General features: G+C 40.3%; 2 protein-coding genes across 3 annotated transcripts; both read left to right on the top strand.

The window, feature by feature from the left end:
* The first annotated feature begins 840 nt into the window (after positions 1-840).
* Positions 841-6,515, top strand: LOC136180353 (protein FAM161A-like). Of its 2 annotated transcripts, none has more exons than XM_065959553.1 (4): positions 841-1,082; positions 4,077-4,342; positions 4,528-4,692; positions 4,882-6,515. In XM_065959553.1, exons 1-4 carry the CDS (start codon positions 984-986, stop codon positions 5,684-5,686), a joined length of 1,335 nt encoding a protein of 444 aa, XP_065815625.1. In that variant the 5' UTR covers positions 841-983; the 3' UTR covers positions 5,687-6,515. The 2 variants fall into 2 exon arrangements, with proteins under 2 accessions (XP_065815625.1, XP_065815624.1); XM_065959552.1 differs by having other exon boundaries at positions 4,525-4,692.
* A 474-nt stretch (positions 6,516-6,989) lies between these two features.
* Positions 6,990-18,366, top strand: LOC136180408 (uncharacterized). Its single transcript, XM_065959844.1, has 7 exons — positions 6,990-10,619; positions 13,833-13,960; positions 14,626-14,748; positions 14,892-14,919; positions 14,995-15,030; positions 16,125-16,230; positions 16,331-18,366. The coding sequence occupies exons 1-7, from the start codon at positions 10,487-10,489 to the stop codon at positions 16,452-16,454; spliced, it is 678 nt and encodes a 225-aa protein (XP_065815916.1). The 5' UTR covers positions 6,990-10,486; the 3' UTR covers positions 16,455-18,366.
* The last annotated feature ends 8,164 nt before the right edge of the window (positions 18,367-26,530 follow it).

Genomic DNA, 26,530 nt, shown 5'->3' with positions numbered 1-26,530 from the left:
TTATCTGTAATTAATTATTTATATGAGTGTGAATGTGAATTCTAAACTCATACTGTACATATTATGTGAGCCTCTTTGTTCTGTCCCTTTGTCTCCTCTTATACAAACATGTTATGTACTATTTTCGTCGCTATTTCTGTAGATATCATCATGGAGGAAATCAGAATAATAATCCTTGTAACTTGCTGTAATGGTCTTGTTCATGTTCAGATTTATTAGGGGATCCATGGGCGGTGTGGTGATGGGGCTGGGAGATTTAGTCTGTCTGTTTTATTATTATTATTATTTTTTCTCCTCCATTTTATTTTGTCCTTTTACTGTGTTGTTATTTTTACTGTCTAGTTTTTAAATGTATTTCTTTTTATTATGTTTTTATTTTATTTTCGTAGGTACTTAGGTCCATGCCTTATCTATATCATTGTCTGGTACACAATGGGTTTGGGGGATGGGGGTGTGGGGATTGGATGGTGTGTGTGTGTGTGTGTGTGTGTGTGTGTGTGTGTGTGTGTGTGGTTTCACAATGTATGCATGAATCATATGATTTATATACTTTGAGTCACCGGTGAGGTGCCCTTTAATGTCTTCACCTACGCTCATGCAAACCTTCTGCAAGCTGCAACAGGTGCAGGGTACTGTTTACAAGCACTTTATCAAGAAAGTTAATCTTTAAATCAGATTGGGAGAACCCAAATGGACATCTTTCTGACTTTGAATGTTGTCCTCAGTGAAAAGCCTCTGGACCATATGGGCCATCTGTCCAACACTACCCCTGACAACAGTAAAGTCTCCTCCTTATGGTAAGAGGATAAAGTCTTCCGTATGTCTGTGTGTGAGTTCGTGTGTCAGTGCAGCGTCTGCTAATCTTTGCTGCTGTCCTGCTATCATTCACCAGGTCAGTGTGCAGACTGGGAGGCTCGGTTCTGCATCAGGCTGCTCGTGGAGAGACTTTTGTTTGGAAAAAAACAAGGAGGAAGATTTCAGCCATGTACCGATCACCCTCTCTGGAAAACAAAGAATTAATAGCTTTGTATGGAGGGGATAGAGAGGATTTCTTTGTTGGGGACGAAGACTGTGGCATTGAGGTGAGGCTTTAAAAATAGGCTACATTATTACTCCTAAGAGCTTGTTAGTTTGTTGCAAAGAAGGGGGGGATTTAATATGTAATAATATTCAACATATTGGCATTTTAGTTGGAAGTTTACTTCAGCAAGTTGTACATATTTTTAATTATTGTTCAAAATGGCAAGATATTGAGATATATATTTTATATAAAATAGCCTACATCTTTGTAGCATACAAATGACTAAAAACTGCATCCATAACATTGAATTTTATGAACATACAAACAACAAGCTATATTTTACAGTAAAGTTATTTACGACAATAAAAACATTCTTTTTTATTATTTCGAGATTGAACTCGTAAATTTACGAGAATAAAGTCGTACATTTATGAGTTTGAGACCAGCCTGCGCAAAATGATGAAAGTAGAACTCTTACAAGTATTTTCCAATGCGGTCAAGCCACCCGCTCCTCGAGTTTACATGGTGAAGTGAGCCGCCCCTAAATTTGAAGTGCTCACGTATTCTGATCTTTATGGTAAATGCTCCGGACTGCAGAGCGAGCAGGAGTAACAGACAGAGAGAGTGAAGTGAAGTACTAAATGCCTAGGTCTCACCATAAAACTGGCTATGAGATACAAGTGTATGAAACGGGAGTAAACAGAATACAGTACAGGGAATAGCTTCGGAGGTCGGGGAAGTTAATGTGAGAATAATTCTGCGAGTCTGCGGTAACTTCCGTTTTTCAAAATAAGGTGTTCACAATTAAAAAAAACAAAAAACAAAACAGTTTTTTTTGAGAAAACAATAATTATATATATTTTCTTACATAAGTAGACAATGGTTCTGATATGGTTGGACTTATTACTTCCTAGACTACATGCACCTGTACTATGAATTACTTTTTGAGAAATGCATTGCCAAAGTCCCTTATAAATCACTATAATGAGTCTTTTTTTCTGACTTTGATGTTTTGTAAAAACAAATTCTTCTATAAGTAGACAATGATTCTGATATGGTTGGACTTATTACTTCCTAGACTACATGCACCTGTACTATGAACTACTACTTTTTGAGAAATTCATTGTCAAAGTCCCTTATAAATCACTATAATGCCTCTTTTTTTCTAACTTTGATATTTTTTTAAATTAAATTCTTCCATAAGTAGACAATGATTCTGATATGGTTGGACTTAGTACTTCCTAGACTACATGCACCTGTACTAAACTCAAAACACTGCAGAGAGCTGTGTCATAGTACCTGTGCATGTAGTCTAGGAAGTACTAAGTCCAACCATATCAGAATCATTTTCTACTTATGGAAGAATTCTTTTTTACAAGACATCAAAGTCAGAAAAAAGACTCTATAGTGATTTATTATGGACTTTGACAATGGATTTCTCAAAAAGTACACAGTAAAAGTACTTCATAGTACTTCCTAGACTACATGCACAGGTATTAAGTCCAACCATATCAGAATCATTTTCTACTTATGGAAGAATTCTTTATTACAAGACATCAAAGTCATAAAAAAGAGTCATTATAGTGATTTATTATGGACTTTGACAATGGATTTCTCACAAAGTACACAGTAAAAGTGCTTTATATTACTTGTGCATGTAGTCAAGGAAGTACTTAGTCCAACCATATCAGAATCATTGTCTACTTATGTCAGAAAATATATATACCGGTAATTATTTCTTTCTCCAAGAAAACTTTTTTTTTTTTTTAAATTGTGAACACCTTATTTTGAAAAACGGAAGTTACCGCAGACTCGCAGAATTATTCTGCGAAGATATTCCCTGTACAGTAATCGGTTTACTCCCGTTTCATACACGTGTATCTCATAGCCAGTTTTATGGTAAGACGTAAGACCTAGGCATTTAGCACTTTCAAAAAAAATAAAAAATGAGATTAATAACGGGGCAAAATCGCTCTCTCTGTCTGTTACTCCTGCTCGCTCTGCAGTCCGGAGCATTTACCATAAAGATCAGAATATGTGAGCACTTCAAATTTAGGGGCGGCTCACTTCACCAAGTAAAAGCGAGGAGCGGCTGGCTTGACCGCAGTTATTTTCCTCTGCAGACAACTTCCTCCAAGTCAGTGTGGTTCTTTCTAAGGAAAAGCCACAGTTTCTTGCGTTATTTTATGACAATGGGGAGATGATGTGCCAAAAAGCATGCGTAGTTTCATATCTGCATAAGGAAAGCCCCAACACACCTACTGATGTCTCATGTGCAGAACCAGTTTTACAGATACACAAGGATGTGAAAACTGGAAGTAACCTATTTCCTTATTAGTGAAACCTGACAAGATGCTCCATGTTTGTCATTTGAGAACAGGATGCTGCTGCTCTTCTGATATAGACTAAAATAACAACTTTATTCTTTTAATCTTTAAAGACTTCTACTTTCATCATTTTCGCGCAGGCTGGTCTCGAACTCATTAATTTACGAGATTAAACTCGTAAATGTACGAATTTAATCTCGTAAATATACGACTTTAATCTCGAAATAAAAAATATATAATTTTTTTTAACGTGGCCCTAATCCTCCGTCGTAGTTATTACATCAATGATGAAGGAAATCGTTTTGCAAATCCTACATAATGTCTTCAAAAAATACAAGAACATAGTTCTTTTCCTTTAGAATTCACAATCCCATTGTAGACAAGAATATAGAAAAGATTACTTAATTATATTTCTGCCTTATTTCTGGTTAATAGTGAATAATTACATTGTAATGTTTAATAACAATTGGGTATTTTAAAACTGAGAACTTTTTCTAAGGCTTAAAAAAATTCCTGTAAACCGCAGAATTAAAGTTAAAAACTATAAAAAATGAACCAAAGTGAAATTAAACATTTTGAAGCATTTTGTAAACCATTTTGTTGATTTTACCAATGATGTTTATTCTACTGATAGTTAAACAGCAAAGGGTTATAACTTATGATATAGGATGCTGATGACACTGGATGCATCCTCCAAATGTTAAGTGTATAAAACTTCCGCCTTTCAGAACTATGACCTGAGTTCAGAGTGCAATGAGGAGGCAAAAGGGTGCAGGAGGGTTCGCAGGTCTCTGTCCCTGGAAATCTACGGCCTTCAGAGGGAGCAGCATGTGTTCTTCTCCAACCAGGAGTACTACAGACGACTGGAGGAGCTGAAAAGTGCTCACCTGAGGAACATGGCCGAGCTGGAGAGGATGTACATCAGCCAGGGCCGGAAGGAGAACGACGGGGGGGTCGTAAGAGGAGAGAACAGTGAGGCCAGACTGTCAGTAAGGTAGATAATGGCATACAGTCTCTAAATGTACCTTTACATGACCCACTATCAAGTGTTACATTTTCAGTGTTACTTCAGAATGAATACATTAAGTTTATCATTTTTGGAAGGTTAAAATGTGTCTTTTTGCTTATGAGCACAGCCACTTTACAGAAGTGTAATTCTTGTATTTAATCCTAAAGTAGCGGCTCAGTGAGGAAACTCCAGAGGATCAACTCCCAGGAGGAGCTGGACTTCCACGAGGCATCGAGCGGTTCTGACCAATCAGAATTCTGTGGGGCGGACAGCATGGGGGAACTAGAGCTGGACAATCCAAGAAGATCTCATGACTGGGACCAACCCTTTGGAAGGTTGGTGAAGTATATGAGACAAAAATACATCTGTTTATTAAGCATATTTACGGAACTGCCATTTTCATCCGGCATCACTCTTCGTTTGAGAGGCTAAAACGCAGCCATGTCATTGGGCTGTATTCAAGGTTGTACATTTGGAATCTGACAAATTATCTATCAATAACTTTACTCTTTTTTTTCTTCCAGAGAGATCCTTCTGAGCCCTGAAGAATTGACAACACAGAAGCAGTTTCGGTTCCAGCCAAAGGCCTCCTTTTCCAATTTGCGGGAAAACAAGTCCCGTCAAAGTGGGGTCAGGGTCCGCTCAAACTCCAAGGTGACCGTGCCCAAACCCTTTCAGATGATGCTGAGAGAGGAGGAGAGGAAGAGGCACCGGGTGCGGACTCGTTCTGAGGTCGAGCTAGAGAACACACTGCTAAGACAAGAGTTGGAAGAGCTCAGAGAATGCCAGAAACAGTTCAGGGCATCACCTGCACCAGCACACATAAATGTTCCTCTCTTCAAAGTCATCAGCCGCCGCTCCAGTCAGCGTTCTTACCGAAGCAGAAGTGACAACAATAACAGCAACACAGACAAAAGCAACCAGGGATCGAATTCTTCTTCGCCACAGCCTTTCCATTTCCTAGAAAGGGAGAGAAGAAAGAGGGAGGCGAAGATTGCAGCAGAGCTGGGGAAGCAGGGACCCAAAGAGGAACGGCAGGCGTTCAGGGCTCGGCCCATGCCCAGCTCAGTGTACGGCACCAGACACAAAGCGGACAACAAAACAACAAGCCGCCAGACCCCGTCTCCAGCCTGGACACAGGAGAAGGATGTCACTGAAAGTGATCCAAACTCTGACATGGAGCAAGACGTGCTCCACTCTATGTCAGATACCGATCCTGATTCTTGCAGGGCCGAGAGATGTCCATACTCCAAGCCGGTGAAAAAGCAGTTAGAGGTCTCCATTGAAATGGTTAAAGAAAGGGAGTGGTCGTACATCGACCCGCTATAAGCCACTACCAGCAACACTGTCTCGCCTCTGCAGACAAGTGGTCCTGAGTCCCTGCTGACTAATAACAGTGTCTACATTGTACATAATATAAAAAAAGGTTCTATATAAAAAATAAAGGAATAATGTCAAAAAGAAGGGAACAATTACCCTTGTTTTAGGTTAGTCTGCAAATGAATAATGACTTATTGTACAGCCATTCTTTATCAAACATGTGGTTTAAATCAGGGGTGTCGAAGTTCTATTGGGTCGGGGGCCGGATTTGTTCAAATGAGACCTCAAGTGGGCCGGACTAATTTTGCAGACATCACTATAACTCAACACATGGATATATATATATAAAACCTTAATGAGTGCAAACTGTATATATATATATATATATAGTTTGCACTCGTTAAGGTTCATTACAGATAAAACCTGCTCACATGAATAAGTTGTCACAGACACACAGAGTGTCTTTGATGCAAGACCGAAGTCATCTTCGGGTATTTTAGTGTGAGGCATTATAAAATGATTACATGTTTCCAAACTAACAGACTTGAATTGATCCTTCAGCGTTGCGCACTGCAGTCTGATCAGCTCTGTGTGGAGTGCACGTTCTTCAACTAAGTAAACTCAGTTAAACGACTTTTGATATGAGTCTGGCAGTCCGTTCTTCTCCGTGTCCACAATATCATAATCTAACTCTGTCACTGACTTTTTGTGCGCCATGAATCTGTGCCATCTCCGTGCGCAATTCGAGGAAGCGCTGCTGCATGGTTAAATACAGAGGTCCGGGTGCGGGGATCTCAAACCGGTAATGATCCTTCCGCAGGTTCACCAGGGCATTTCCGTAGGTGAACCTGCGGAAGGATCATTACCGGTTTGAGATCCCCGCACCCGAGGCCGCGTGGCTCCTCGGTGCTGGCGGCGGATATGTCAGAAAAAACATGTCAGAAAAAACATTTGATCTGGGCGTGATATCGTTTTTGTTTAAGAATGGAATGTTCAGTAATAGTTATATATTTACAGTCTGATGAAAGCTGGTGATAAAAGCGCAACAGCAGGCTACTGCATTTAGAAGTGATGTCACGCTGAAGCTTTTAGGTGATCAACACAACACGTTCACCTCTGGGTGACCTAAAAATGAACCATCTGTAAATAAAATCAGTTAATATTAATTTTAATTGACTGTTTTTACAATAACCAGAGGTAAAACTAGTCGGGAGATACATCAGTCAAGACAGGAGAAACTGGTAAGAAGTGTGCACGGAGCCGAAGACCGTCATGATCCGCGCGCATTTCAGCTGTGTGCCTGTCGTTAATCAATCAATCAATCAATCAATTTTTATTTGTATAGCGTCAACTCATAACAAGTGTTATCTCGAGACACTTTACAAAAAGCAGGTAAAATACCTTACTCTTTGTCTGTTAACATTACAAAAGAGCAGGTAAAAAGACCTTACTCATTGTTATGTTACAAAGATCAGGCTTATCCATCATGAGCACTTTTAGCAGAGCAGCAAAAGTTACAGTGGTAAGAAAAAACTGCCTTATTAAAAGGCAGAAATAAGGCAGAAATCCCCGGCTCATGACGAAACAGCCTTCACAGGCCTTGACTGCGCCGGGTTTGGAAAGGGATAGGGGGAGAGATGGGATTCTGGCAGGCCGTCAACCAACGATCTCGAGGAGCCTAAGAGAGCTCAAGAGCTCCCAGGAAAGTAGGTGGTTAGTGACTGAGATTTACAGATAGATACATGCAGTAATATGATGTACTGTATATGCACACACACAGAGAGAGAGAGAGAGAGAGAGAGAGAGAGAGAGAGAGAGAGAGAGGAGCTCAAGGTGCCAGCTCCCCGGTAGTCTAAGCCTATAGCAACATAACTAAGAGCTGCCTCTGAGTCTGCCTCCCGGACCCCGGCTGGAAGACGATTCCAGAAGAGAGGAGCCCAATAACTGAAGGCTTTACCTCCCATAGTACACTTAGAGACTGTAGGTACCACTAGCAGGCCTGCATTCTGGAACCGTAATGTTCTCGAGGGACAGTACGGCACTAGTAGCTCTTTAAGATAAGATGGTGCCTGGCCATTTAGAGCCTTGTAAGTGAGAAGAAGGATCTTGAATTCTATTCTAGACTGTATAGGGAGCCAGTGCAGAGAAGCTAACACGTAATGTGGTCCCTTTTCCGAGTTCTAGTCAGTACACGAGCTGCAGCGTTCTGGACTAGTTGAAGAGTCTTTAGAGACTTACCAGAGCACCCTGACAAAAGAGAGTTACAATAATCCAATCTGGAGGTAACAAATGCATGAACTAGTTTTTCTGCATCATTTTGCGACAGGATATTCCTGATCTTGGATATATTACGAAGGTGAAAATAGGCTGTTCTTGAAATTTGCCTAATGTGAAAGCTAAAGGACATATCTTGATCATAGAACTCCTAGATTCCTAACAGTGGTGCTAGATGCCAGGCTGATGTCATTAAGGACAGTCAAATCACCAGAAAAAGTCTCTATAAGGTTTTTAGGGCCTAGCACAATAACTTCAGTCTTGTCTGAGTTAAGTAGCAAAAAAATTCTGGTCATCCAGGTCCTAACGTCCTTAAGGCACGTTTCGAGCTGACATAACCGACTGGTGCCATCGGGCTTTATTGATACATAAAGCTGAGTATCATCTGCATAACAATGAAACTGTATGGAGTGTTTCCTCACAATATTTCCCAGAGGAAGCATATATAATGTAAAAAGAATTGGTCCAAGCACTGAACCTTGTGGGACTCCATGGCAAACTTTAGTGTGCATAGAGGACTCATCATTAACAAACTGAGATCGGTCTGATAAGTAGGATTCAAACCAACTTAAAGCAGTCCCTGTAATTCCAAGTAAATGTTCTAGTCTGTATAATAGGATCTGGTCAATGGTGTCAAAAGCAGCACTAAGATCTAACAAGACGAGCACAGAGAGAAGTCCCCTGTCTGAAGCTAGAAGTAGATCGTTTGTAACTTTAACTAGTGCAGTCTCAGTGCTATGGTGGACTCTAAATCCTGACTGAAACTCCTCAAATAAACTGTTGTCATGGAGGAAGTCACACAGCTGATTAGCTACCACTTTCTCCAGGATCTTCGAGATAAAAGGAAGGTTGGATATAGGCCTATAGTTATAATTATAGTTATAGTTAGAGTTCCTGAATCTAGAGTAGGCTTTTTAAGTAGAGGTTTGATTACCGCTACTTTAAATGCCTGTGGTACATAGCCTGCCAGTAAAGACAAATTGATCATATCTAATATAGAGTTGCTGTTTAAGGGAAAGACTTCCTTAAACAGCTTGGTTGGGATTGGGTCTAAAAGACAGGTTGACGGCTTCGACGCAGAAAAAATGGAATATAGCTCTGAAAGGTCGATTGGAGAAAAACAGTCTAAACTAACATCTGGTCCTGGAACTGTCCCTGCCATATCAGTCGTATCTGCACCAGGTAAGGGCAGGAGATTACTAATTTTGTCTCTGATGTCTAGAATTTTGTTGTTGAAAAAGCTCAGGAAATCATTACTGCTGAGGGCTAAAGGAATACAAGGCTCAATGGAGCCATGACTCTCTGTCAGCCTGGCTACAGTGCTCAAAAGGTATCTAGGATTGCCTTTGTTTTCCTCGATTAGAGAGGAGTAGTAGGCAGCTCGAGCGTAACGTAGAGCCTTCATATATTTTCTATGACTACCCTGCCAGAATAAACGGGATTCTACCGTTTTGGTCGAGCGCCATATTCTTTCAAAATTCTGTAAGGTTATGGATTTCAATGCCATAAGCTAAAACAAGATCCAGGGTATGGTTGAAACGATGAGTAGGTTCATTTACACCCTGGGTGAAACCAACAGAGTCTAATAGTGACATGAAAGCTGTGCTAAGGCTATCATTATCAACATCCACATGGATATTGAAGTCACCTACAACAATTATTCTATCACTGTTAAGGACTAAATCTGATAAAAATTTTGCAAATTCAGATAGAAACTCAGAATATGGGCCAGGAGGGCGGTAAACCACAACAACTAGAACTGGCTGAAAGGTTCTTGAGACTGGATGTGAAAGACTAAGAACAAGGCTTTCAAAAGAAGAAAAATTCAGCTTTGGTCGAGGGTTAACTAGAAGACATGAATCAAAAATAGCTGCAACTCCACCACCTCGGAGTAACTAAACCCTAAAACCACTTTTTTCAACTATAAACCTCTGTATTTGAGTATTAAGTAGTGTTATGGATCAATCCAAGTCCCAATCTCGACATTTGAGTACAAAGTATTGAAATTTGAAATATTGTGTTAGAAATGTGCATAGTGTCTGCCCTTCCGTTTGAAAAACTCTAACCCGATGTGGAGTACAGTACTACGTATAGGAGTGAATTACTACGTCACCAAACCTATAAAAACCTCGTCACCCGACTTGGCGAACTGTGGGGAGTCAAGTGTGTGTGTGTGTGTATTTGTGTGTGTGGGGCAAACATTGTATCATGTTGCGGCTGATAACGGCGCGAAAGGAGTGAATGGGCGAGTTTAGATTTTTTTTGCCACACCAGTAAAACACTTTCTGACCTGTGACACACACACGCACACACACACACACACACACACACACACACACACACACACACACACACACACACACACACACACACACACACACACACACACACACACACACACACACACACACACACAAACAACAGGCACATTCAAAATAAAACTGAAAGTGTAGGTATCACCAACTGACTGCAGGTGGCAATGAGACACCATCTCATGATGACAACACAACCTGCAAAAAGCCCCCACAAGGTGGGATGTGTCGTAAACAATCTAGGGGAAGTCCGTGGTATGGCCATATAAAAGACCGTGTCCCGTCCTCTAAAGAGTATTTCAAGGTGATCGTCGTGTCAAGCAGCAAAATGCGTGGATTTTACATGATTCTGCTCAGTGAGTACCCTACATTTATAATGAACTCCTCAGCGGAATGAGCCGTCCTCCTCGCTGGGATCAGCCGGCTGTGGCTCGAATGACTGCGGTGAAGCCAGCCGCCGCTCGAGTCACCGTCTATAAAAGGATTTATCGTATTGGTCCGAATATAAGACGACCCCCGTTTTTCAACACTCATATTTAGAAAAAAAAGATTTGCAGACCAGATCTTGTTTTTTGTAAAGAACTTTTTTTTAAAGAACTTCATTTTATTTGAAAATAACAATATTAAAAACACATTGAATTAAACATCTGTTGTATTAATAATTATAATAATAATTAACATACCGTATTTATCGGTATAGGCCTACGGCACTTTTCAAAACAAAGTGTTTCACAAGGGCGAACTATGTACAGTATGATTCAACATTAAAATCGATTAACAATCAAACAATATTATCAACATGTTTTTAACATTTTGAAATAACAGAGGAAATACAGGCAACGTTTTTAACTAAACTACCGCTAAACTAAAACTCTCCAAACTTCTCCTCCGATGTCTCCTATTCCTCACACACGTCCTCCTCCCCGCTGTGTTCTCTCTCACTGTCATCGCTCCCCTGCTCATGTGTGTTTAAAGGGACAGGCGAACAATTAGAGCTGCGCTCTGAATACTAGACCCCGAATATAAGACGACCCGACTTTTTCGGACCTATTTCGATGGGGAAAAAGGCCGTCTTATATTCGGACCAATACGGTACTTGGAGCTTGGACATGGAGCGACCAAAAAGGAAGAATGCGGTCGCGTATTTCGAAAACTTGTTATTGAATATGAAATGAAAATAAAATACAAATTTAATTACAGCAATTATAATAGCCCTTTACATTTTAAGATGTTTTTTTTCTGAAAAGTTTTTGAGATAATCTAACTTTAATTCTGTTCAAATTTCAATGAGAGCTTTCGCGAGCGATCATTATTTGGCTTCTTGATCCACCTGGTCAGACGTGACCAGTGACTCTGTTTCTTGCTTAAACACAATTATACTCTTCGAAAGCAAGTCAGTCTCAACGAAAGCAAGTCAGTCTCATCATCTAACATATCAACAACAAGGAAATCCACATCAATTTTGGCGTCAGGGAACAGGATCAGTTGGGGCCTTCTGAAGTGGACCACAGCTCCAGCTTGTTCATTATTTCCATCACTTCGTAAGTGTTTCTTTCTTTGTCAAAGAACTGAAGTGCAATGATGTGTTGATGTTGGAGTGATTCTCCGTCTAAATTGGGGTTTATTGAGTTAAAAAGTATGTAAAAGCGCAACGAGTAACGAGACCAGTTAGCTAAATAATCATGCAAGTTTAACCAGGACAGGGCCCGTATCCTCTTAACAGTAAATTATGTGTAAATTAGACACTGAAGTGAAAGTTGGCTTTAAGAAGTAGTCAAATTGAGTAAAAATAAAATAAAAACAAAGGGGATCCCTGGCCAGGGAAATCTGAAAAGTAAAAACTATAAGATGAGAAGTAAAAAGATGAAAAGGGAAGATAAGGAATAAAGATAAAAGAGTTTTGAGAAAAGTGGAAAAATAAGCGCTGAGTAAAGGAAAAAGTGTGCATTGAAGCATGCAGTGTGAAGTAATTTGTTAAAAGACAATTTGTTAAAAGTTTGGCCAAAGTAAAACATTTTTTGATAGAGGGAAAATTATAAATGAGTCGACTTTAAAATTTGAACTGAAATGTGTGTGCGCTCGCTGAGGCGCGGCTGTTTTTGAGATGTGTGTCCGCTCGCTGGAGCCGTGTTGAGGTGTGGGCCTTGGCTCTATACAGCCTGAAGTGTGTACGTGTTTATGTGAAGGCTGCTGGACGGTCTCTGTTTGTGTCTTGCGCTGTGATTTAGATGTGTTTGGGAGGTTTGTGTCTATGTTTTGTTTGTGCGCTGGAATGTGAATATGTGTACAAGGCTTGAGTAATGTTTTTGTTGCTGTTTAAATGATCCGGAAATGTTCTTGTATATGTGTGATTGATAAATAGAATAGATGTATTATTAAATAGGCATATATAGCAGGTGATTGGTTAAAAGGCGATTTAGTAACTCATAAGAGGGGACATTTTTGCTTCATCAGTGTTAAAAACAACAACAACAACAACAACCTATGAGCCCTTTATCTAAGGGGACGTTTATATATCCGATTTGATAAAAATATGAGCCTTTGTTTCAGAGGACGTTTATTTAATCTGATCTTCATCAGTGTTAAAAAAACCTATGAGCCCTTTGTTTCAGGGGACGTTTATATATTCGATTTGATAAAATATGAGCCCCTAAGAGGACTTTTGTTTAATCTGATATAAATACATATGAGCCTAATAAAGGACGTTTATACATAAAGTATCTGCTTTCTAACAGAAGTGGAGAGACCAGCGAGGATAGTCTGTACATATTTAGGGAGTAGGAATAGAGAAAGGAAAAACGTCTGATAAAGTTAAAACTGCCGGCTGATTGGAGTGTAAATTTCTCTTTCTGTCTATTTGTGCCTATGTGTGTGACCACATTATGCTGCGAATTTTGTCTGTTCAAAAGAACGTATAGTCTTGTTTAAAATAGGTGGAGAAGTTGGTTTTGACTATCAGAGGATACATTTTGTATTTGGCTGTTGATTTGGAGGATGCTGTGCTGATTTCTGTGTGTGCGTAGACTCTGTGCACAGGGCGAGCAGCGATTTTAAAAGTGCCCACCACATTCTGATTCATTTAATGTCCAATAACTAAGCTGAAACATCATACAACAAGACAAAGTTACAAAAGATAATTAGACACTAACTTTATGAACATCCATTGTGAGTAACCCAGTTAGCTCTAGAAACCAGATTCAAAACTGCTCTTTGTGATGCCATTATTTTGCTTTTCTTATTGCCAGATATGGATGTGTTACATGATGTTTTTTATGACCCATGACGAAAAGCAGATGTTTAGATGCATATAGGCAATTGTCTCTGTATGTTCGCGAGAGATCATTATTTGGCTTCTTGATCCTCCTGGTCAGACGTGACCAGTGACTCTGTTTCTTGCTTAAATAAAATTATACTCTTTGAAAGCAAGTCAGTCTCAACAGCGAATTTCTTCATCATCAAACATATCAACAACAAGGAAATCCACATCAGAGTGTTTTAGCGAATAAAAATATCATCATCTGGAACATAATGTAAGCTCTGGTAATGGTTTTGTCTCTTTTTCTCTCCAGTTGGCTATCTAAAGCTCTGCAGTGGATATAAAGTTCCCTGCAATGTTTCTCGTGATGCTGGAGGAGTACTTTATAGAGTCCCAGAATTTGAGGAGACTGGTTGTTACTACAATTGGAGCAACAAAACTGTAAGTTAAACAAGTCAGAATTGCTCAGTTTGGTCTTTTTAACCGTTTCTGGAGGACATGACACATGTTGCACACACATGAAAAGACTGCAGCTATTATTGCTTTATAAGTTTCACCTGTGTCTTATGTCAGATAAAATATGTATTGTTTAACTTAGCGTTAACCCTCTGTCATGTACAACGTGTTTTGAGGAAAATGCTGGTGGAGATATGTGCCTGAAAGTCAATGTTTAAAACACCTGGCAATCTCAACAAATGCAAATGTTCCTATTCCATTTCTTCCTTCCTGTTTCAAATTCCCAATCCAGTACCATTAGGCTACTATAAAAAAGTACACATCATTATTTATTTTTAACAGCTGGGTATCACTTACCTTGTATGTGCCAGCTCCCAAAACTTTTATGCAAAATATAGCTAAATTAGTGTCATCATACTAGCTTTTGCTATGGTTAAACTGGCCACTAACACTGGACCATTGTTGTTACTCAGATTGGCGTAAGGTTGTTGGTTACATAACAACTTGAGGAGAAATTCACTGAGAATATCTGTGTTGAAATGAATATAGACCTTTTCTATGTGGATTCATCTTAAACCATCTTTCTTCTGCTGGCTTGGAAGATCATTCAAACACTAATGGTGTCATTGTCGGTCTTATTTTAAATTAAGCACCACGTGCTAGCCAATCAGAGAGGGAAGATTGAAGAGCAGGTGGTGATGAAAACCAACCGGACTCTTCTCCTCAAAAATTGCCAAGAGCTGATCTACTACTCGAGGAGCTGTTTCTCTGAGGTAATGCAACCCTAGTGCACCCTGAGAAACATCACATGAAAGATTACAAAGAAGAGCCATACACTTTAGAATAGCAAGATACATTGTTCTAGACTATACAATCTTTATTTATATATTTGTGCTTCTCTGATGTCCCTGCTTAGGGTGGGCCACGCAGAGGGACCTGCAATGGTACGTATGATCACCTGTTGGACTTAAATGAGAGGGGTACTTCACATCAATGATTTGAATTTCCTCATTTTGCAGTATCCTGTGCTCAGAATGCTGACTGGGTTCCACACGGTAAGTACAAGTCAATAGTCAAGAGTGAATGAAACTTATTGTCTGTGTATTACTTTTTTTGTATTTAGAATCTTGGACGCCATTATTAAGAGGTTTCCTGGTGTGACTCAACCTCCTGTTCACTAGTATGCAAAATCTAGGCGTGGTGCAATTGCATACAATACATGTGTCGGTGGGAACTTTGAGCAGCAGATTTGTCCCAGGCTGTGTGACTTAAGGGGAAGTGGCATGACAGGTTAAGTCATGGGAAAAGTATCTTCAACAAGATACAGCGACATGGGCTAAACGGTGAACACCTGGATGTAAGAAAAAATAAACAGAACAGAATGTGTCTGACAACAATCAGGCAGGATAAGACAAGATGGGGAGAGGATGCAGGAAATAAAAGCAGGGAGGCAGCCCAGACACAAGACTTTGATATAGAAGAGACTTCTTTCACAGAACCTCTTTCCCCTTCACACACGCGTACACACACACATCACAGCAGCTCAGACACACACACACAAACGCCTCTCACTGGGTTGGTGGGTCCATTACTAGCTAGCTTACAGTTTTGTCTGTGCAACTTTTTGGCTTTTGATGTTTAGGACTGCAGAAAAAGTCAAACTTGAGCCACTAGGGAACTCTAAACTTTTTACTCTTTCATGTAAGACATTATATCAACGGGGGAGAAGTTGGAGAGGTTTGACACATGAGTCAAATACATCGACGACATGAGTGGAGTTCATTTTCTCATTGATCTCGGGGTAAAAAGGCGACTTTGAACCCTTTTGTTTGGATTTAAATTGTCTAAGAAGTGCAAACCAAACAATTGCTACTTTTGTTTTTCTTCGATGATAAACCTTTCAACATCTCTTGTGATAATACTGAAATTAACTAACTTTTAAAGGAAAAATTCAAATCTAATCAAGTGAGCTTGTCTCACAAGCAATTCAGTACTTATTCATGTCTGTAATATTTTGAAATGAGATGTTTATCTGGTCTTGTCTAGCCTTTGACTCCTACTAAGTGAAAGGAGAACCTTTTGACTACAAATGATATAAACACTCTTGGTAGGATATGAGCTTTTACAGTGTTTTCTTTTCTCTTAACAGCAAATCTGTCTCACAAACTCAACTGGACACTGATTCCCATAATCATCACTCTCGTGCTGCTGCTCACTTCATGCATAATGTTCATGTTCAGAGATCGCATTTGCAGGTATTTTAAAATGATGGCCCTTTTATAAAATAACAGTCACTTCCTATATCTGGTGCATGTTTTAATTCTCTGTTGTTGTTTTTGGGGTGTGACGCTGTAGAAATCCCAGTTGCTTCTACACTTCTGTGAAGATGCCGGAGGCTCCTGAAAGAAGGAACAGCATGGACTTTGGCTTTCCTTTCTCTACGGTGGATAGAGTTGATTCAGTTAATCTTCCCATTTAGGGAAGTTAGGCTAAAACAATATCAACCCGGTCTTCATACTGTTCTTTTTTCTTATGTACTGTATAGTGTCATGCTTCAGCGTTTTGTGTCATGTAATCCAGGGGTGCCCAACCTTTTTTGAACCAAGATCTACTTTTAAAGTTGCCAGTCTGCCGAGATCTACCAGTCCACATAGTGAGCCGTAGCCTTTACCAACAGCCTACAAACGCATTTAATACTCAAACAACAAACAGAAAATAATAAATGAGAGTTCTGTATAAAAATAATGCAATATCGACATACTTTTTTTAAAACTCTTATTTTAGGGTAGGCTACATTTTAATATTACATTTGTATTTATATCACATGTGTTTTTCCCTTAATTTTGTTTACAACAAACAACTTTAATCTGTGTGGAGATGTTCACAGACTACAGCAGGCTGCTGTGAGATGATTTTGCTTTTGTTAAATTAGCTGCAGACACGGTGAGAGTGAACGGAGTAAAGTCCAACCGACCGTTTGACCGGATCACGTGTGTTCCCACCTCGGTCCGTACGGATCACGGATCAACTGTGTGTTGTAGCACTAAAAGTAAAAAGTAAAAAGGTTCGCGTGGTGGCTGGCGCTCCAGTGCAAGTGTGTGTGTGTATGTGTGTGCGTGTGCGCTGTATGTTGGTGTGTCTCGTGCCCCGCGATGCTCACAGTCATGACAGCAGAGAGGAGCAGAGAAAAGTAGCTGCAGCTACATCAAATGCGCTTAATACTCGTAGCATAGTTTCTATATATGACTTTTTGGTAAAACATTTACCCCCCCCCGGTTTTACCTGCACGTCCTTGCGCATGCCTGCACTCTCTCTCTTGCGCGCGCTCTCTCTCTCTCGCTCGCTCTCTCATGCACGCAGCAATTTCATGAATAAATGAAAAATTAAATACAAACAGGTCGGAAGTATACTTGGGCTCCCAACACAGGTATCGTGTGTGGGAAACAGTGCAATGAGATGAAATTGAAATCACTTTTCTATTTTACAATTGTATTTTATATTGACTAAACATCTCGCGATCGACTGAGAATCAGTCAGCGACCTGTCCATCGCGATCGACTGTTTGGGCACCTCTGAGTAATCCATTCAAGACGGTCCTGTGTATATTGACCTTATTTAGAGATGAACCTTTGCTAACTTATAGGAGTTAAGAGTTCAGTTCAAAAACTCTTATACGGCAGGGAGATACAATAACAGTGATCCTCACACCTATAATCTTAATTTTGTTATTTCAAACAGAACAATCTTAATCAGGCTAGCGCTGCATCGCTGTCTAACTTAATGTTCACTGACAAAGACTCCTTTCTATGCACTTTCCTTATCCTATTTATTTAAGAAGTGAGACTGCCACCAAAGATGTTTCATCAAACTCGGCAGCTATTTTTTGGGAGTCTTTTTTTCTTTTGTTACTAGAGTCGGGAAAGCTAGTAGAGAAAATTAAGGTGGGGGAGATTAATGTCTGAGCTTCTGCAAGTAATGTAGTAACTAAAATGTGTTTATGATGTAGGTTTACTTTGTGATGTATTAGAATATTGAAGGTTTAAAGACAATAAATGACCTTTCTCATTATATGCATCCATCATAAGTGTGTCTCTTAACCTTGTTTGCCTTATGAAATTTGTATGACCCAAATCCTGTATATTTGGTTTTGAGCTGTTTTAGCTCTTTCTATGTGATTTGCAATTGTAATTAGAGATTAAAGGTCTGCCTCTTGAAACTGAGTGTTTTTGTTTTTCTGCAGAAGAGGAGTGTTCTTTATCTGATTTATTGTCGCTGCATAAACAGTATGATGGGAATATGATTCATTGATATATTTTTATTCTGATTCAGAGTTGAGAAGACTTGTGTCATCTTCTGGCTATCAAAGTCTTCACCTCCTTTGTTTTGTTAGTCATTCATCCATTTTTATTCACCTGCACAGTCATGAGTTAACTTCCTGATCTACTGGCTAGACATGGCTTCATGTTAATCAATCTAGCCAAGATTTTCAAATCAATTAAAAAAATAATAAAATAAAATAATATACAGGAAAACTTGTCGAGAATGTTTCAATGGGTCACATGTGGGAATACTGAGCTCCTGATGGGCCATTGAGCAGGATACAATTGTGTCTTGTAAAGACCAAGACATTTCCGGGTTGAGACCGAGTCAAGATGAAGACCAACGCAGTGTAAGACTGAGACAAAACATAGACCATAAATATCACTGAAAAATCATCTTGTGTGCAGCGGGTGTGTCGCTCACATAGACTGTAACACTGGGAAGGTTTCGGCCGTAACCGGGGGATAAAAATCAAACTACAAATGAATTATTTGTTCTTTTAGAAAGGGATGTTTTTCTTCTAATCACAGTAATGACTTTGAAAAAGAGCCTTTCAGTGGTGGTCTTGATTTAAAGTAAAGCGTCTGCCCAGTCTGAGACTGAGACAAGACCGTAAAAATGCTTTCGATTCCTAGACAAGACTGAGACCTTCAAAAAGTGGCCTCTAGAATGGTCTTGAGATCAAGACTGATGGAGTACTACAACACTACTGCACATGTCTGACCATAACTGGCAGACACTAAATGTCTTTTTTCGATTGGAAGTGCTCACTGTGCTCTATTGTTTGAGACAGTTTGGCATTGATATAACTTCTGTTTGGATAGGACAGTGAATCTGACCTGCTGTCCTAAGTTGACATTCTTCAAACTTCAGCAGCCAAGCTGGAACATTTAAATTCAAAGAAACTGTAGGCAGTCTTTTTGGCTGTAGAGAAATACAGCCAAAAACGTAACATTACAGCAGAAAGTCTTAGTCCAGATTCATCAGGCTGGAAGCTCTTAAACACACAGGCCCCCAAAGCTAACAGACCCTTACTTCACTGGTTGCAGCCAAATGTGCAGATACAAAGTAACTGGTCTGCTGCAACGTGTAGACAAACACAAAGAAGAATTATTGCAAAAAATGGTTTCAAGGCTGGAACTAGTTGGTGGTGATGATTAAACAAACAACTAGTTTTTATCATTCCTGTTGTTGCTCATATAACGTGTGAGTCCGATGTGTGGTGGATCTGTCTCTCTACTTAAGAAAAACAGCAGCATGTAAATGGACAACTTCCTCATTAGCCACATTGATGAGGAAGCCTCCGAGCCTCCGGTTACACAACAACAACATAACTTCATCACTTCTACGAGTTACTCGTCACATGTCTTGACGTTAGCCGATCAGAGGCTAGGATGATTAAACTCAAGGCGTGTGCTGATGTGCTGGTGTCAGCTGTTTACAGCTGATGTTTTCGGTTGGCTGATTGATCGGTCAGTCTCTTATTATGAATAATGGGGGAGGGGGGTCATCACTCTCTGGGTCATCATCATCCTCTCCCTCCATCCTATCCTCAAATCAACAGCAGTGGACCCCCCAACATTAATACACATATTAACATATTCTACATATACCATACACCTTTCTAAATCCTTTCTTCTCCATTTCAAGTCCACCTTACAAAAGCATCATGTCTTCCTCCCCTTCTCTCTCTCTCTCTCTTGTCCCAAAAGGGAAATTATTTTCCACAGCATCGTTACTGTCCAAACAGACAAGTCCCACCAAAGAACATACATAGACAGAAAACAGAGTATAACACAAACAGAGTCAAGAGTTCCCTCTCTGGCCTGTTCGGCGAGGCCTTTTGTTGAGGGCCGCTATAACCGCAGGGATCAGGCTCCTCCCTAGGCGTGCCTTTCTGCACCTCATTGCTCTGTACCTCCATCCTGAGGGGAGTGGGTGAGGTGAGTGTTCAGTGGGTGTGTGATGTCATGTTCTATTGAGGTTGCAATGCGTGTGATGGCCCTGTTATTGAGTTCTGTTAGGTTGGGTGTGGGGAGACCAATTATTCTGGCAGCTGTGGTTGTGATGCATGTGAGTGTGGCCTTATTTTTTACAGACAATATATTAAAGAAGCAGGTGGAGCAGTGCAGTAAGATGGGCTGGATCATGCTCTGGTATAGCAGCAGAAGGAGATGGGGGGCAACATAGAGTCATTTCAGTTTGCGGATGGCTGATGGCTTGATGGCTCTTTTTTTGGATGTCACTGGTGAGCTGTTCAAAACTGAGTTGGTTGTCTAGTGTTACTCCGAGATATTTAAAACTATTTACTATTTCCACTGCTTGGGTATTGATGAGAAGTGGGTGCTGAGGTGAGGAGGGACTGATTATCAATTATTTTGTCTTAGGGACATTGAGATGAAGATGGTTATTCTCACACCTCTGAGTGAAGTTTGTGATAGTGTTGTGGTAGTCCTGGACAGCATTGTTGTCCAATGAGCATGGCAATGATGACTGTGTCGTCTGAGTATTTGAGGTATGTGGTGGTGGGTGATGGGCTGCAGAGTGTGTACAGGAATGGGCTCAATACACATCCACCTCACTATGCTCATGAATATTGGCCTTCTTGACCTGCAGACCACAAAACGTCAGAATAGGTGACAACACATCCTCAACTATCACTCTGAACACAGGTGTGCCACAGGGGTGTGTGCTCAGTCCAGCCCTGTTCACCCATGACTGCACACTCATTCACTCCTCCAACACTATAGTAAAGTCTGCTGATGACACCACTGTAGTTGGACTTATTACAAACAACCAGGAAGCACACTATAGAGACGAGGTCAAACATCTAGTTGAGTGGTGTTCAGAAAATAATCTGGTTCTCAACACCATGAAAACAAAAGAGATAATTGCGGACTTTAGAAGAACAAAGAAGACCACAACCCCCCCGCTGCACATAAACGGTGAGAAGGTGGATATTGTGGAAAACATCAAATTCCTAGGTGTCCACACAACCAAGGAACTAACATGGTCTCTCAACACGTCCCACCTGGTAAAGAGGGCTCAACAGAGGCTTTTCTTCGGAAAGCCGGACTATCCTCCCAACTGCTGGTCAACTTCTACAGAAGCACAATAGAAAGCATCCTCTGTCAATGTGTCACGGTGTGGTACGCCAGCTGCACAGCAGAAAACCGCAAAGACTTGACTCGGAACGTAAGAACAGCACAGAGGATCACAGGAGCTGTGCTTCCAGACCTTGATGCTGTGTATGCTGGCAGCCTACAAAGGAGAGCAACTAACATCAGCAAAGACACAACACACCCAGGAAACAGACTGTTTGTCCCCCTACCTTCTGGAAAGAGGTATCGCACCATTAGAACCAGGACTAATAGACTGAGGAACAGCTTCTTCCCCCGAGCTGTAGCGTCCATCACATATATTAATATATTTGAATTTATTTTTTTATCTTATTTTTATCTCAGATTGCTGCTGGGCTGTTTGTCACCAACCAAATTCCGTTGTATCGCATACAATGACAATAAAGTGTCTTATCTTATCTTGTGGTGCTCCGTTGTTAGTGATTAGTGCAGGTGATGAGGTTGTGCCCATACGCACAGCTTGCAGCCTGTCACTGAGGAAGTTGTGAATGAGGTGGATCAGGCGAGGGGGGTGTTGAGCTGGTGTTTCTGGACCATCAGGTGCCTTTGGATAGTATTGAAAGCACTGCTGAAGTCCATGAAGAGGATTCTGACAAAGTGACCTGGGGAGTCTAGGTGCTAAAGGAGGAGGTGCAGCAGGCAGGCCACAGCTACCTCTGTGCCAGCTGTGGGGCAACAACTGGCAGAATGGTGTTCAGTAGCAGTTTCTCCAGGCACTTCATTATAATGGAGCTGAGAGCAACAGGGTAATAGTGGTTGAGTTTAGTGGGCCAGGGTTTTTTAGGTACAGGAATCATGGTTGCAGTTTTCCAGAGGGTGGGTATGGTGGCATTCCGGTAGGATTCACAGAAGAGTGTGAAGAGTACTGGATAGAGTTCGTGGGCACAGGCCTTCAGCACCCTTGCTGGGATGCCGTCAGGCCCCGGAGCCTTGCCCACCTTGCATCAGCTGAGCTGGCGCTGTACATCCTCTACCATTAAGGGGGCTAACTATTATTATTCGGTCGCAGTTACTAGATGCTACTGAAAATATTGTGATAACTAATGATAAATAATGTTAACTTTGTAAACTCAAATATGTAAATAGTTCACTGTATAAATGTTGTAAACTTATTTTTAACTTAAAAACTTAAATACATGAATTACGGTAACTAAAATATATGAATTTACTTAACTTTTTAAGCTTACTTACTCCTTTTATGTGCTGTTTGAAGACCTCTTGTATAAACTTATACCACGTTTACTTGAAATCCGAATGCGTTCATTATTTTCAGTTATTGAACCGTGTTGATAGTCAGTACAATATCACTCCTTCGTTGGGGTCCTGCTCAGTAACAAACAGCTCACTACTCACTGGCTATCTTTAAAGAAAATAGAAACATAATTTAAATTAAATAACATTTTGATGATTGAAATTAAATAATTTTATGAAACTTTAAAGGATTTAGGAACAACTCAAAACCACACTCAGGGTGCGGTCACACTGGCCATCCGTACCGTGCCCAAGCACGCTTCAACCCTAAAGTCCAGTTCGTTTTGACCAGTGTGACTGCTCCGTTTCGTGCTCAGGCACAGTACACTTCCTTGGCTTTGGCACACTCCGGAGAGGTGTGCTTCGGCACGGTACACTTCATGCACGAGCACAAGCACGCGGGTACTCAACGCTGACAGCCTTCATTATGGAGAAATCCAGAGTTTCAGAGTCTGTATCTGACTAAAATTACACAATATAAGCCACAAAGTAGCTGTCATGTTCTCTGTGTTGTTCTCCGATGTGCGGCCACGGACTCGGCTGCGCGTCTATTTTATTTTTTCATTTATTTATGGCTGTGTCTGATAAGAATGACTTAAATTAAGCCGCAAAGTCAGTAAAGTAGCTGTCATGCTCTCTGTGTTGTTCTCCGATGTGCAGACGCGGACTCAACTGCGCGTCCCTCTCTCTCGATAAACATGATGTGTTGATGAATAAGGTCAACATTCATCTCTGGTCGTCATGTTCACATGTGATTTTACTTCCTGTTTTCCTATCATGTGACTTGTCTAACCAATACATGGCATTCCACCTTTTCTTGGAAATAAACCTAATCCAATAGTGTATTATTGTACAGAACTGTACACCAGAAAATATCCTTTGTACGTATTACTTTAATACAAAATCAGTGAGTCTTTCAGGTACCCTCTTAACCCTCTGAGGTCTGGCCACTTTGAAAATCCTGTTTTGGTGTCTGAGTAACCATGGTAGGTGTGTCATCAGTTCCTAGTTTTTTCTTGTGTACGTTGTACTTTCTTGCAATTGTCCGTTTCGTATCTTTTTGCATCTGTTGTATTCCTCCGATAGAGTGCTCAACTATTCTGTGTTGTTTTGTTTTAAACAGGTTTGTGAACTTGTCCACTTGATGTATGAGTACTGCGTCTCCAATATTCACATTTGAATACTGAGCTTCTCTGCGTTCATTTGCATACAATTTTGATTTTTTATTACACAGCATGTGTCATGTACTTCCCATTATGCTGTGCGTGATGCAGAGATGTTTGGTAACTTTACCCTTATTTTTCTGTCAAAGAGAAGTTCAGCAGGGCTTTCCCCAATAGAAGTCACATATTTCCTGAGTTCACATTTCCAATGAAGTCCTTCTGCTTGAGCAATGTTCATTATTTTCATCAGTGATGCATTTTGGCGCTCAACTTCTTCTGTAACTTGAGCCAATTTTGGAGTTGTTCTGATGTGCTTGATTCCATTAGTTTCACAATAGTATTTGAATAATTCAGACTTGAATTGTGGTTCGTTATCTGACTTGCAGGTGATCCATGTCAATCCATGTCTGCTAAAGATTGTCTCCAGGCTGTCGATAACCTATTCTGCAGTTGTAGAAGTCAAAACATCAACCGCTGTAGTAGTCAACAACCACGAGTATTGAGTGATTGGTACAGTGGTCCTAGCAGGACTATGGTAACATCCTGCCAGGGTTTGTCTGGTAGGGGTGTGGGTCAGGTCTGGTACAATCTGATACCCTTTACAAAATTTCTCAGCTGCTTTGTCCATGCCAGGCCACCACACTTTGGTTCTGAGATGTTTTTTTGTCTTTTTTGTGTCCTTTTTGAGCTAACAAGAGTGCTTGTGCAGCTTTTACGGCAGCACTATGCAATTTCCCTGTAATATTATGTATCCGATTACACACAGTTCATTTGCAGTGGGTCCATATGCTTTACGGTTTTCATAAAGTCCATCTTTAATTGCTCTGCGTACCTCCACTAGCTCCAGATCAGTAGCAGAGGCTTCCTTCACCTCTCTGGTTGTGAGAGCCCTTGTCGTTGCACTTACTGCCACAAATCTCACATATAGATCTGTGCTTTCGTGTCTCTTTTCATGCTATCTTCCCCCCAACAATCGTGACAGTGGGTCTGCTATGTTTTGTTTTCCAGGACTGTGTACCACTCTGCAGTCATATGGCTGCAGTCTCAGGACCCATCGATCTGTGAGTCTTTCCGCTCACAATTGGTCAGGCTGTGATTCATGTAACATATTATCTCCCCCTGCTGATTCTACAATTCTATTCTACAATTCACTTAGCAGTTGCTTTTATCCAAAGCAACGTACGTCAGAGAGTCAGTACAACATAAGCAAGGATCTGTATGGAAGCGATTAGTGATCAAAATTCAAATGATAGAGCTAATTTGAAAATTCAAATGCATTAACAGAAATGCTTTTTAATTTTCAGAATATGAGTGTATTATTTGACTCAAAAATAAAATGATGATTAATTTATGTAATTTGAATTTTAGTTTTTAACTTCAAAAATACACATTCTTTTACTAAATTAAAATGAAGAAAATTACATTTGCTTTATCATTTTCAAAAAATGCCCGCTAAATTTGTATCATAATTCAAATGAAAAAGCTAATTTTAAAATGAAAATACAGTAAAAGAAACACGTTTTAATTTTCAGAATATAGGTGCATTATTTGACCTATATTTAAAATGAATATTCAGTCATCCAGTTTGCATTATACTTTTACTCTCTATGTATGCATATTTTATGACATAATTTAAATGAAAACAAAAAGGTCTTTGGCTTTTCGTTTTCAAATTTGTCGTGCTAAAAAGTGATCATAATTCAAACCAACTCGAAAACGAAATGGCAAAGTGGATGACGCAGGAAAGTGACGTCAGACTCCAGCTCTCAGGTAGGCGAACGTAATATTTACAGTCTATGAGGCGAGCGGGCAGAACGCGCAGTATGACGGGTGGCGGGGTGCATCATTAACATGAGGGCAGACTTTAGTTCACACTGTGATACAGGTAGCGATCGGAGTGGTTTTTTTCAGCGCACACTGAACTTTCAGCGAGCATGACGCAGCAGCTTTATAACCAGAGCTGCCAAGTCTCACGCGTGACACCATGCCCACTATCTCTGACCGTGAGAGTCACTCAATTAAGCATCTGCACGCCGTGAAATTCACACAGACGTGTCCTAAGATCGGTTAATTGATAGATTATAGATCACTCTCTAAACTGCTTAACTTTACGGAGCCCTGGAGGTGACATGGATGTTTATTTTTTTATCTTGCACACGCAACTTACTATCTCGCACGTGAGTTACTATCTCGTACGCACAACTTACTGTATCTCGCACGTGCGACTTACTGTATCTCGCGTGCACTCTGGCTCGAAGGATTGGAGGAATTGCCATTGTGAAAGGTAAACTGAAGGTAGTTTAGTAAGTGTCGTTTTATATGATACTATATATACATCCATTGTTAATTGTTTGTCCTGATCGACAGTAGTCAACGTTATTTCATTCATTAATTATAGACCTTGCTACTCTTACCTTGAAAACTCGTCCATCATCATGGCTAGCATAATCGCTAATACCATGAGGCTACACAATAATAATACACTTTATTAGCAGTCAGGGATTAAAGTTCGACTCGGTGTCCTATATCCTATTATACATCCCACAATCCATCCTTCTTAATATTCCTTTAAGAGTAACTTTTGTCATTGTTATAGTTTTTATGCCGTTAATACAAGCGTTGTACTATCTTGTAGTTTGTGTTGTGGAAAACATAAACTACACTCACTGCGGCATGAAAAG

Source organism: Labrus bergylta, chromosome 10 (genome assembly GCF_963930695.1).
Source record: "Labrus bergylta chromosome 10, fLabBer1.1, whole genome shotgun sequence".
Lineage (NCBI taxonomy): Eukaryota > Metazoa > Chordata > Actinopteri > Labriformes > Labridae > Labrus > Labrus bergylta.
Note: the sequence above shows the minus strand (reverse complement) of the source record. Positions and strands in the feature narration are given on the sequence as shown.